Here is a 14022-nt window from a genome sequence, read left to right as displayed (position 1 = left end):
AGAACGTATGCCGCGGTTGAGTTCCCCTTGCAAGCGGCCCCTTTGCAGCCAGTCCTCGGTGGAGCAAGCAGAGACCCACTCGCAGCCCGTGGAGGACCCACGTCGAGAAGAGATGCCAGAGCCTGAGCACGGTACGCATCTAGAGTCCGTGGGATGACCCCCGCCGATGGGGAGGTGTTTCGTTAAAGGAGATGCCTGAGCCTGAGACTGTTGTGAATCATGGGCACAGGTCGAGGCGCATTTACGCATCTCAGTCTGTACAGAGACGCATTTAAGGTCGGTATGACGACCCACGCCAGAGCGAGTGGCTACAGCTCCTTAAAAGTCCAGGACTGGTAAAGCCCGCACTTGGGGCAATCTGAAAGGGGTAAGGATTTGCCTCCTGCGGGTAGGACCTGACGTTTTCCTGTGAGTAGGGGATCCACTGGAGCAAGGCACAATGATGTAAGGACTCCTTCTCCTTTAAGAGAAACGGCAGTAACAACATGGAATGAACTGACCTGCACTCCCCCATTCCCTGTCCCCCTGCGCCGCTGGGGGGAGGAGGTAGAGCAGGGAGGAAAAGGAAAGGGCGGGGGAGTGGTGTTGTTTTTATGGTCTGGCCTTGTTTTCTTGTTATCCTCTCAAATAACCATTTTGTTTGATTTTTTTTCTCTTTCCAGGTAGCTGTAAATAAATAGTTTTGCTTTAAGAAAACAGCCTCTTTTGCCCAGGACCATGGTTGGTGGGTGCTCCTCTGTTCGTGTCAGCTCTTTTATTACATTTTTCTTCTCTCCACTTTACTGAAGTGGGAGAGCTGCATGGGGTTTAGTTGCCAGATCAGCCTAACCCACCACAGGTCCCAAACACATTTCAGAGCTCAAGTGGTGCAGACCATCACTATTTTAGCAATTGATTTTAACACTTTTCAGAAAATTACTGGCATGTGGAGAATTTTTGTTGGTCTAGCTATAGAGATAACTGGTACACTTTACCTTCTTCTACACCTAACATCAATGGGAGGTACTAGCAAGAATTAACTGAAATGTAATGAAAATAAGTGTTTATTGCCATGCGTAGCGATCACAGAGTCATTTTGGAACTTTCTAGTCCTAACAAAACTTCATATTCAACTCCTCTTTGAAAATTATCTTCTAAAATATAAAGCACCCCTGATTTATGCATCCTCATCCATAATAATCACTGAAAATGTAAATATTTTGTTGATCGTTGTCTATGCTGGTGATCAAATGAGACACTGGAAAATGACATCTTATTTTCACTGCCAGACCAACATATCCTAGCAAGAGCAGCAAATAAATTGTTTTCACTGCAATGAAGTGTGACAAGAAGAAAAACTAAAGGGAAACAAAAGTAAGCAGGCATTGGTTTTATGAAATATCTCAACCATTGAAAGAATTGTTTAAGGCTAAAATAGGCTAAGAGGCATCCCTGCCCATGACAGGGAGGTTGGATTAGTTGATCTCTAAGGTCCCTTCCAGCCTATGCCATTCTATGATTCTATGAAAATCTTTACTTCTGAGGAACAATGCCAAGAAAATTAGTATAAGATCAAAAAGCTACACTGATACAAGATTAAAATATTATACCAGGTTCAAAAGCAAAACTGCACCCATTGAACAGTGTGAGAGTTAGCAGAAGCATTCCTGTCTAGTTGGGGCTTTTCATCCAAGAGGACATCTAAATATATCTGAGTTTTTTGAGGAAAAGAAACCTTCAGGTTCTTAAGATGGTGTCGGACCTGATCTTCTCCTACAGTGGGCAGTTCTTCATTCTCACAGTCCCTGCCTTTGCCTCTGTGACTTGGGCTGTGCAGCTGGAGCTCTTGCCAGTGAAGACTGAGGCAAAGAAGTCATTGAGAACCTCAGCCTTCTCCATATCCCGAGTAGCCAGGTCCCCCGTTTCTTTCCGGAGAGGGCCTACATTTTCCCTAGATCTCTTTTTATCACTGACATATCTATAGAAGTTTTTCTTGTTGCCCTTGATGTCCCTGACCAGATTTAACTCTATCAGGGCTTTAGCTTTCCTAACCTGATCTCTGGTTGCTCGGACAATCACTCTGTATTCTTCCCAGGCTACCTGTCCTTGCTTCCACCCTCTGTAGGCCTTCTTTTTGTGCCCGAGTTGGTCCAGGAGCTCCTTGTTCATCCATGCAGGCCTCCTGGTGTTCCTACCTCACTTTCGCTTTGTTGGGATGCACCGCTCCTGAGCTTGGAGGAGGTGATCCTTGAATATTAACCAGCTTTCTTGGGCCTCTCTTCCCTCCAGGGCTTCATCCCATTGTACTCTAGCGAGGAGATCCCTGAAGAGGCCGAAGTCTGCTCTCCATCCTAGAGATTGTCTCTTTCTAGAGGATTGTGACAATGATGACTTTCAGGTTTTTTCAGGAAAATATACAGAGAAGAAAAATGTACACTGTAAAAAATATCCCTGTCGAACCTCAGCAATAGTCACTGCAGCAGAGGAATACTTTTTCGACTTTTCTATTTTTCTGCAACTGAGAACCCAAAAGGCAAAGACTTTCAAATATGAATTCAGTCACTTTTTAGCTCAAGCCCTTTTTTTCCTTCTTTTTTTCAAAAACATACTTTCTATAAACATGAAAAAAGAAAGAGATAAAAAGACAAATAAATGCCAGCTCTTTAAATGTCAAACATATAAAAACCCTTCAAATAGTATCTTAGCTATAACCTCTTCAGCTCAGTAAAGAATCTTGTTCTACACAATTGAACAGTCTTCACAGGTGGGTTTCTGACTGCATACTTACTCAAATCAAGTTGAATCATATTTCATGTTATTTTTAAACTTAGGAGCCAATAGAAGCAGTACAATTAAAACTCCTCTTGTTCTGAAATTGCTGTAGACACTATTGGAAGGTCTACATACAACTCAGTCTCAAAAGTTAACATAATTTAGTCAGGTACTAGAATAGGAAGCTTTAATGACTAAAGCTTTATTCAATGTCCTCTCCTGAAAAAAAAAAAAAAAATACTGATGGAGATTTGTCAGAACACCATAGAAAATGAGAAGTTACTTCTTTTTTGTTTTCTTTAGTTCCTTTTAGATTTCCTGTTTTCTTTTCCATCAAGGTCAAAACATAATTGAAATACTGGCAAATAGTACATAAAAACCCATGAGCAATACAATTTTTCCATCTACTGCTTAGTCAGCCTGACCATTAATGCCCAGACATACAAGAATTAATAGGGTTGTCCAGCATTCAGAAGAACTGACAAACCAAAAGGCCCCAAGGTCCAAGTTCATTTGACCTGTCTTTGGGCACCTCTCTCAGCTACTCAAGTTCCGCGCGTGAGGGGCTCCGATGTGCTCTGCGGAGAGCATCTGGTGTTTTCAATGCATGAATAAACATCTGCCTCCCAGACATGCTGGTCCCCCCATCACCAAACAGAGAGCCTGCGGCAGCCAGACTCCTAACTTACAACTTAATTTACATTCTTAAAGATAACCGGGACAAATATAAACCTAAATTTCCAGAACCAGATCCCCTGAAATATTACCATGTTTACTTCTTAACTGCATAAGATTGACCTGACCTGAGCAAGAAAACTTGTGCCAGAAGAGAACTGGCAAACTGTGAGGAAGACTCAAAGATTTCAAAATTGTGAGCGTCTCACTAGGAACTGCCCATGGCCATCACTGTCCTTGGTTTCCTTGATTAAGAGACAGAAGTTTTCATCCCTTCTCACCTACAGACACACATTTTACAGAGCAAGAAGCTTCTATGCAATTTTCAGTTACTTCTTATGTCTGAGCCCAATGCCATGAAAGACAGAAATTCAATAGCAGCAGCTCCCTCTTTGGTGGACGCTGCTGAAGATGACAACAATGTGGCAGTTATACTGGCAAAGGTCTCTCCATCTTTTGAGACTGACTTAATCCTTCTTTCATTTCCAAGACAACGGCTAAAGCACGAAGGAAAATGACTGTCTTTTCTCATCCTGTCATCTCCCAACCCTGTAACTGCCTGTGTACTTTGTGACAGTAGAAACAGTAATTGCACCCACTGGAAATTTTTCAGGACAAAATATGGCACGATGTTTTCCAAGACAGGCACAAATGCTGATGTTCCCTTCACAGACACATAAGCGTACAGCAGTGTTTACCCTGAACCCCAGAAATGCTATCTAATTATCAGAATTGAAGCTCTGCACTATGCAGTAAACAACTAACCCTAAAACATGTAGTTATAATGTATTATTTCATCACACTCTTCTACAAAATGTATTGTTTGCCAAGTTCCTTTGATTGCATAAACAGTGATAAGATCCAATATTTTGGCTTAAGCACCAGGCAGTAATGACATAGCTGTCATCTAACCTTCCACAATGGGATTAGCCTACCTTGAGGATTCCTTCACACCACTTCAGTGCTGATAAGACTTTTCTTTTGGAAATAATTTCTAAAGGTCATCAACACCTTTTTTTTTAAAAAAAAAAAAAAGAAAATCCCCTTTTCCCCTACTTTTGGGGGCTATTAAATCTTTTACAGCAAAAGTTTTTCCATGCTTTTCATTCTCTAACAATAAGTTGCTGTCCATTAACTTTTAGTTTTGACATGGGAAAGTCAGAAGCATATTAATTTTCAGGTTAACACTCCTGTGAGACTTTTGCCAGTATAACTCAGCATATGCTCAGCTTTATCCTAATAGAGCACAGGCTGGAGAGTTTAAGCTTTTGCTAATAATGATAATGATCTAACTTTTTGTGTAAATATTTGTATGGCACCTATCTGAATACCTGGGCACTTCATGTGGATCTCTAGTGCCTTTAATTTAAATAATTCCCATGGTACTGTTTGTATTCTTACTTTTGTCTCATACTGCATACACACGAAAGTCTCCATTAAAATCCTGGCAGCCCTTCAGCAAATCAAATTAAAGAAATCTGGGTTAAGATGATAACTGATACTTTAGAAAAATCAGCTGAGACTTGTAAAGACTCCAAGGCTAGTCAAGTGTGTCCCACTAGGAATATGTCAGTGTAATCTGGCCAAATTTATATTCCTTACGCTCTTTTTTCCTTTTAATCGGAAAGTTTAATGAAATCAGAGTGTGTTCGGTGATTAGCAAATTGTGAAGAAAGATGATATTTTTATGGGAAAAATCTATATAAAGATATGTTTATTATTAAATCACTCATTTTAAAGAGGAACAGATTAAAGTTACAATATAATGATGAGTAATGATGAGTACAGAAAGATATTCCTCAAAAGAATAACTTGTTTGGTATAAATTGTCCTGCCTTTGAAACATGCTCTTAAAATTCAATCTGTAAATTACATCATTATAATCTTCACTAGGTATTAAGGTCATTTATACTAGCAATCACTTTGCTAAATAAACAAACCAGAACCTGTACTACATAGAAAATTGGTTTTAGTTTTAATCTCCGTAAAGTCAAGGAAACTATTTGGAGGGGTACGGAGGGGCAGAAGGGATGGTTTCATTGCAAAATATCATTTTATCTATTTTAGCTTTATTTAACCTAACTACTTAAATATTTAGGGATCAAAACACAGCCCAATACAATGTAATGAGCATTAAAATTCTCAGGAGAAAAAAAATAAAACTAACTTTATTTCTCATTAAACACTTACACATTAAAAATTTACACATTTGCACTTAGTACACTCACTATTTGGAGACATGTTGCAGTACCTTCATAAGCCATTTGCAGAATGTAAAAAAAAAAGTAATCAAGTATAAACATTAATTTAAAAACTACCGGATGGCTATTCTCCTTCATTGTTATAAAAAATAAGAAGGGAATCCTGGGCCTACAATATATATACATGGTACATTTTCAATTTTTAAAAAAAGTAATGAAACCACCTGCTTGTTTCACCCACTAATGCACTGACAATGCAAGCAATCCCAGTTAGCACCAAGATGAGTGTTAAAAGAACAGCTATTAGCTTTAGTCATTAGAGGTACATTTCCCAAAGACTTCAAAAAGACTTTTCTTAGAGTGAGGAGTGCTAAATAGGTCAGCAAATGGATACTCAAAGCATTTCTGTGATCCAGCCAGAAAACCTCCCAGTGACTTCAGCAGACTTTGAATCAAGCCTTCAGATCTCAGCTATTATACATTTTCTGCATCTTTTCAATGAGCAATGATGGGTCTCTGTTCTGAAAGCTAAATGTATCTTTGTATTTTCTCTCACAAAAGATCAGAACCCCATAAGCACCATCTGGACTGCTGCTTTGTGCATCTGTACTTTATGCAGATATAGTCTTCAAACATAGTCTGCAAACATTGTACTGTAGCAGCAGACAGTGACTGGGATTCTTATCCAGGAGTCCTTTGAAGTCAAAAGAAGCTCGATCAGGCTCTCCCTGTGCTTTGCATAATAAAATCATTGAACCTATTGTGGCAGTTTATACATGCCATAATTGCATAACTATTACCTCATGTCAGCTTTCTCACGTAAACTCTTACCTCCAAGGCATGCACCCATGGCCAACGAGAAGATTAATGGTTTCATAGGCAAGTTAACATCAGGATCTTTACTCAAGTTGAGAAGCACAGGAATCTGTGGTTTAAGAAGAAAAGAGAGAGAGATTCAGGAGACATTAGCTAACCATCAACACGATATAAATAAAATTCATTCAAGAAAACAACTTAAAACACCAGCAAGTCCAAAGAATAACTTGAGGGTTTTTTTTGTTTTGTTTTGGTTTTTTATTTTTATTTTTAATTAGTGTCTTTGCATCATATTTTTGTTCTATGCTCACTTTTCCCCACTGACTGGGCTAGTCTCACAAGCCAAAGAGAAGGTATCAGCAGCATTAGGCCAAGCCTGACATAGGTACTGCTAGCAAAACTGAGGATCTCTTAAGGTTATGAGTGCCTCCCATTAGATCCTGCTAGTTCTACAGGGAATTGAGAATGACTATAAATTAATATCCCCTCCATTTCTTGAAACCTAAAGGACAAAGCTATATCCTCTCTTCTTGCTGGAAACACCTGTAAGAGATGTTCAGACCTTCATAATCAAGATGGCTGTATCTCATGTGTCAGTAACTAAAAAAATTTGTGAATCCTTGCTGTAATCAAAATTGTCTGATCTGTTAGGGAAAAATTGAGAAAGATCACTGTGGCAGGCTTCTGAATTCATAAGCAGAGCTGAGTTATTTTACTTTTTATTCTAACGTATTTACTATATAATGTAGATTTAGTTTGCTGGGAAATATTTGCAAGTTTTATGAATTTCATTTAATCGTTTTAGCAAATAAAATAAAATAAACCCCCTGAAAAGTCAAACAAAGCTTGCAGGGAAGCATAATAAACTTTGTTAGGCAATTGGTATAAAGCCAAAAATACAGCAGGCAGGCTTTCTAGTTGCACCAGATCTCAGCCAGTAACACCCTTCAAAGCTAAACAACTTTTGTCTTAGTTGGAAAAAATTGGTCTGAGTTCAATTTTATTGTGTTTGAAAGAAAGGTGTAATCAGTACTTGTACAGAGGTCATTAGCAAGGAAAGAGGTGATAATGTTACTAACCGGCTTTTAATGTGCACAGAGGTTCATGGGACCAAAAGGGAAAGAGACAGAACAAGCAAAAGTGGAACAGAGAGAGATGAAGCATGAAGGGATTTGTGGATATAACTATGACATGCCTTAAAATTAATGCTTTATGAGAGTCCAGGATTTTCAGAAGTGAAATGAGTTATGACTTTTAATCCTCCATGTTGTCATTTGAATGTATTTCACAGGTGTCCCTCAAGGGATATGATTTCAGAGATGGAACAGCTGCTTCCCGAAAAACATTTTCACGATGATGGCTGAGTGATGCTCACCTCTACTGATTGTGTGTATTCTTTTGATATGGAGCAATGTATAGGCTTTATGAAGAATTACAACTTTCCCCATTCCTCCTGCCAGTGGTGCTAATCATCCCTCTAAATTCTCTAAATGATTAACCTAGATAAGTTAATGTCTAAACAATTATTCTTGAATTGTATTTTACCTGAAGATACCTATTTCTATTTTAAGGCCTAAAGAAAGGTCAGCATCTCCAATATCCTGTTTTTTCCATGAAACAGTCAAGAAATATTTCATTTCTCCCCACAGACTTAGTTTCTTTCAAACCATCACTTCCAGAAAATGATATGCAATTCAAACTGCAGTTATATTTATTTCAAAACAATATGGTGTTTCAACATAAAGCAAAATTTAAACACAAATACTGAAATCACAGGATAGGCCATCTTGCTCAATCTAAATTTTTTTCCTACGATATAGTTTTGACCAGAGAACTGAAACGGATTGTTTAGTTCCTCAGAATTATTTGCAAGTCTCCTGATGCTAAACAATAACTCACTTGTTGCAGGACACAATCCTGAACAGTGCAGACTAGCAATACCTTTTGAATTAGACTCCTTCTTGTGCATGCCCTGCCCAGCACAGAGAAGGTAGTTAGGCAGAGGACACTGAAATGATAATGCTATTTTCTTCCAGTTGAGGTCAGTCCTAAAGCTGTAGCCAGCCAGCTCCCAAGTGCAGAGCAAGTAATGTCATTTTCACACCTCGCTGGTAAGAACTGTGCGGAGAGCTGAACCCTACGGCCCTCCAGGAGCATCCTCCCTTATTACGGCACTGTGAAGGACAGAGGAAGGGACAAGCAAAACAGACATCCCAGACAGAAAGTCCATGAGGTAATTCTCTGCTAGGTATTTGCAGCCACACATGCATAATACTCCCATCAGAAAATTTGTTTCTCTATTTAGTGAAGGAGCTCAGTGTTAGGGGCTCTCAGAGTCCTGTAAATCTCTATTGATTGAAGACACAGAAACCCCCTTGAAGAAACTCATTGAACAAAGATTTCAACTCATTGTGTCTTCTTTTATACACAAAGATACATTGTAATATATCAAGAGAAGGTGCAATTATGTAATGTGCTTGAATCTCCATTTCTTAATTTTTTAAAACCCAACCAAGTATTTTAGGAGTCCAAATATGCACTTGACTCCATTGGTTTTATTGTTCTCCCCTTGACGTAACATTGCTTTTCTTCCACTTGGAAATACTGTGAATTCTTTTTAAAAGGCTTCATAATAATTAATCATCTTTTTTAAAATTATCATCTGTGATGTCATACTCTTAAGTGCACTAACAGGCAGTAGAGCTAGATCAGGAATCTCTGCTCCCATAAATGTCTGTTTTAGTGGCAAGGGACAAACACTGAAACATGCCTTAGCAATACATATTTGTGTACACTGAAATTTGAACGTTTCTTCTATTTAAAGGAATTCATCTCTGCCAAACAATAACAGTTATAAGTCAGAAAGAGAATGGAAGTCCTACAGACCTCTGACACATGCTTGAAGTTAGATTTAACATGCATAGATCCTTCCTAAGTAGGAGGTATTTCAACAAGGAATGCTGCACTGTGAGTTTCAGTTTTGAATAACCAGATGAATGCAAAACATTCAGTTAATTTTCTAGTGTTTCTGATAGAATATTTAGTTGACCCATAATGTACACTATTTTTTTTGCAAACGTTGTGGATTATCCTGTGTGACAACTGCATGACACAAAGTCTCTGAATGTCATTGTCATCTAATTCTTTTGATGTAAAAGTAGGCGTAATGCAAACAGATTTTTCTAATTTCCATCCCAAGAACTTTCCTGCTACAGAAAAAAATGAACAATTAAGAAACTCAATGATCAGCAAGAACTCTTGAAGAGATGTTGCAAAGCAATTTAAGTCAATGGACATTTCTCATTGCTTAGGCGTTTGCATTTTAAATAGATAAGGATCATGCACAGGGTCAGTTACAAAGGAACTTGCCTCTTTGTTTTTCCCTATAATCACCTTTAACATTTTTTGTCACATTCATTCATGCAATTATGTGTCAGGCAACATTTTTGCACTATCAATATCTCAGACCTCAGCTTGATCTACTGTTATAGTTAACCTGAGTGCTAAAAACAGAAATGCAAAATATAAAAGGGTTAGAAGGAAACTTTTCACTGTAGTTTTCAATGTTTTTCAAAAACTGAATTGGTTCTACAACTCTTGTTGATTCGAGCCATATTTACAATAGCATCAAAACCACTGCAAGCTAGGATACTTCGCAAACTAGGGTATAGCTGTCTGTGATACATATTGTACAAATATTTTTGTCATATTTATTTAACTTATTTGGAATGCAGATTTTTTTTCATAATTTTACCAAGTCCTGCCCCTCAACAGAGAAAAAAGCAAAAGTTAAAGCTTATGAAGCCTCATGTTTCCTTCATTAATCTTTCTTCAGATTATGTAAACATATCTGAAGGAGATATGTTTATCACCTTATCAATATTAGAAGGAGAATATTAATGTCTTATTAGGAAAATAGTTTTAATTTCTTATATCCTTTATTTCTACAGTCTTACTAGGATAAATCTCTGTATGACCAGCTTCTAGAAAACTTGCTAATTTTGCTGGAAAGTTCAGTATTGAAGCAACCCACATTCCTGCTAGATCAGCAGCATTTAGTGATGTAGCTCAACAATGCAAAGCAAAATCCCCCTCACCCACTCATTGTTAGACTATCTGCTTCCAGATATTAAAATGGAAAAACCCAACTGTTCAAAATAATGATTGTACCTCGAAAAAGGAGAGTGTACTCAAAGACTTGATACAGAAAGGAGATAGCCCTTAATCTTGATTCTATAATAGGGTGTTAAGTGAATTATATATGTAGCATGTAAGGTGATGCACAAAGGACAACACTAGTGTCTACAGATGTTGGCACATTTGTCTATATCCTAATCAAATCAACCCTTATGAAGAACATGTTTGTTTGTCCTATATACTGTGGAAGCACACAGGATATGCTACAAATATAGAAAGAACAAAAATGGAAATCTATATATTTTCAACTTTCACAATGTTTTTACTCTTGAATCAGTTTTGCAAGCTTTTAAAAATGGAATAGGATTTTATTACTCTTATAAATTATCCACCTTTCCTAGAAAAAAAATCATTAACAATTAATAATATCAGAAATTAATTCAGACTCAAAAAATATGATTCTGCGGGACAACATATGTATTCTCATCCCTGTCAGCTCTAAAATTCATGAACATTTAAGCCACATAAAACAATCAAAAAGAAAGCAAACTCAATTTTTACTTTAAAATACGTCTTTGAAAAAGAGAAAACTGAAAGATTTAAAACTAGAATTATATACACCAATCACTACTAATCTAAATTTTATAAAATACTGTTAGTTTTCTTTTAACAATGCTTGCATTTATATTGCAGTATGCAGTATCCTTTTGTTAAAAGAGAGTGGTGGTGATCTTTGCACTTCTCAATTCTATTGTCTGCTTGACAGAGAGGGTCTCCTTGACACATCCCAAGCTTTGCTCCTTCCAATGGTTTTGTATGAAAGTGGAATAGAGCGCCTTGAACATCTCGTTTTCACATTTACTTTGCTACATAGACTGCATTCTTTGTAAGCAAAACTATGACCAAAGAGTTAATATTTTCACACCTTGCTGTCACAGCCTCTTTTCCAAGACTCCAAATTACCAAAGAACAAGTTGAATCAAGGCCTTTACCATGTTCACTTATTTTAACAACAAAACCTTCTCATGAGCATGGCATTCCACCATTCAAGGAGATGAAGAAGGAATACCTTTTTTGAACCTATGAAGACCTTCTTCTGAAATACAAGCAAAATTATGATTTATCTTTTCCAGCTGGACACTGGATATGCAGAGAGGATACTAAAGAGGAGGAGCACCAGTCCCACTCTATCAGTGAGTGTCACATCCTGGGATGGCAGGAGACATAAAAAACAGCACAATGAAGCTCTCTCAGCTACTTCTGCTACAAGATAATACTTGTACAAGTAATCACACACTTCCTTTGCACAAGAAGAGTGACTTAGACAAGTTTATCCTATACCCATGCAGCGCAGTAGAAGACATCAGGTCATATTGCCCATTTTGTCTCTGTGCAAAATGACAATGAAACAGCAATTCATGTCTTTGTTTTAGGGATTTATTGCTGCTCTTCACCATGGGATTTCATGGCACACACTTTGTTAAGAACAGCATGTGGTAAAGATGTCTTTTGTGAAAACTGCAGAGACTATGCATTAACAGAAAAAAAACTGTAGTTTCCCATACTGTTGATGATTGGTCTGTCTCTGCAGACAGCTACAGCCCAGTCTTGCACATCTAAAAAGCACTGAAATGCAGAACGTAGAAAACTCCATTAGAGCAGAGGGGAAAGAAGATTCAAAAATAAAACTGGCATTAAGAACATGAGATACACATGAAATATTCAGTACTGCTAATGAAAAGCCTCTGCTAACTTTGGAGGCAACAAATAGTAGGCCAAAAATTAGCTGACTACTAACAAAGACCTGTCAGAGACTAAGTCACCTTGCCAGCCAGGTGGTTAATGGCAATTATTTGTTACCCTGTATTGAGGAAATACTATTTAAACTCAGCTAAAATGAGGATTTACTATGGCTATATTTTTAGTTTCGGCAATAAAAGAAAAATATAAACAGATGGCTCCAGCATATGCGGCTGATAAAACATGTCAATTAAACTAAAGAGCACACTGGTAATAAAATCATGTTATCTAGCATTCTAAGGGCAGAAATCCGTGGGTATTTAAATGACAATACCAGGAAAATAAAGGCCTTAAAAACTATTAAGTCTTCCTGTCAAGGAATGTCATTTCAAGTTTAGCCTGTTGAAAATGGAGGAAAAGTATCAGAGGATTAATAGAATGACACATAGAGCATCACTGCATTTATTCTTAAGACAAGGAAAACTGGATGAAAAAAAACCTTGCCATTCAAGAATTAAAATGTGTGAGACTTAATAATTAAACTCCTGGTTTAGGAGTTGTTTATGCACAGAACATTTTGTGGGTGTTTTGTGGGCAACTCCCAGATGTATCTATATATATCAGATTTGGTGCTGGCAACATACTCTTTTACATACAGTTGGAGTTCACAGAGTTTCCCTCAAAGTATGTCTCAAACTCCAAATATTTTGCTATTATACATTTTTTACATATTGACAAGGAATGATTGATTTTCCTATCACTTGCAGACAGCTATCACAATTGCCAGGCATGCTTATGCAACAAAGTGCAATAAACAGTCACTCATATAAACACCTATTTAATCAGGGAGCTGGATCTTCATTTCCAATGCTTAAAGAGAAGGGAAAAGTCTTGGGATTACAGTTCATCAAGCAAGTTTCAATCTCCTCATCTTGTTTTGGGGCAGTTCACGATCTTGGTATTCAGGACAAATTATGTGAAGCAAGCAATCAGAAGATACTCTGAAGACTGTTTTGTCTTTGTGTGGCTCCAATGCTTTATTTTAATTTAACACAAACAGAATTTCACCCAGACAGAAACAGCAAAAGTAAATCAATCTATGATGAGCTAAGTGTCCTCAGAAACTCATTCAGCTGTTTCATGTATGCAATTATCTTTCTACAGCATCGTCTGTAGCATAAACACTTGCTGTGTTCTGAGCTCTTTGCAGAGATTTCTGTTTAGCCATCTCTGTACATGAATTCATAGAATCATAGAATGGTTTGGGTTGGAAGGGACCTCAAAGATCATCTAGTTCCAACTCCCCTGCCATGGGCAGGGACATCTTCCACTAGACCAGATTGCTCAAAGCCTCATCCAACCTGGCCTTGAACACTTCCAGGAATGGGGCATGCAAATTCCATACGGTACTGACATTTCGATGGTGGGGTTATACAGTATTTACTCTTGTCTCAAGCAAAGAAGAATTTGACCAATAACAGTGTTGAACTGAAAAGTTATTTTCAGGGTAAGATGCTTCAAATAATAATCGAATCTGAGTTTTGCAATTTCAGAATTTTTTAGTAAGAGAGAGGTCTTCTTCAATGCTGGTGCCGAAGGCTGCTGTAAATCTTCAATATGTTCAAAATATTTAAACATGAATATTTAAACACACGAATATTTTACATCTTAAAACATTTCTGTCTTAAAACAACTATGAATG

The 14022-nt window shown here is 37.6% G+C and overlaps 1 protein-coding gene across 2 annotated transcripts in view; it reads right to left on the bottom strand.

Moving 5' to 3' along the window:
* The window catches only part of OCA2 (OCA2 melanosomal transmembrane protein), a 190232-nt gene that overhangs the window by 54017 nt on the left and 122193 nt on the right, over positions 1-14022 (bottom strand). For both annotated transcript variants that reach the window (XM_086609846.1, XM_086609852.1), the window contains exon 21: positions 6459-6552. In XM_086609846.1, coding sequence (XP_086465972.1) covers positions 6459-6552 — 94 coding nt within the window. The remainder of the gene's footprint in view (positions 1-6458; positions 6553-14022) is intronic.

The sequence above is a fragment of the Tauraco erythrolophus genome, chromosome 1 (assembly GCF_009769465.1).
Source record: "Tauraco erythrolophus isolate bTauEry1 chromosome 1, bTauEry1.pri, whole genome shotgun sequence".
Classification (NCBI taxonomy): Eukaryota; Metazoa; Chordata; class Aves; order Musophagiformes; family Musophagidae; genus Tauraco; species Tauraco erythrolophus.
Note: the sequence above shows the minus strand (reverse complement) of the source record. Positions and strands in the feature narration are given on the sequence as shown.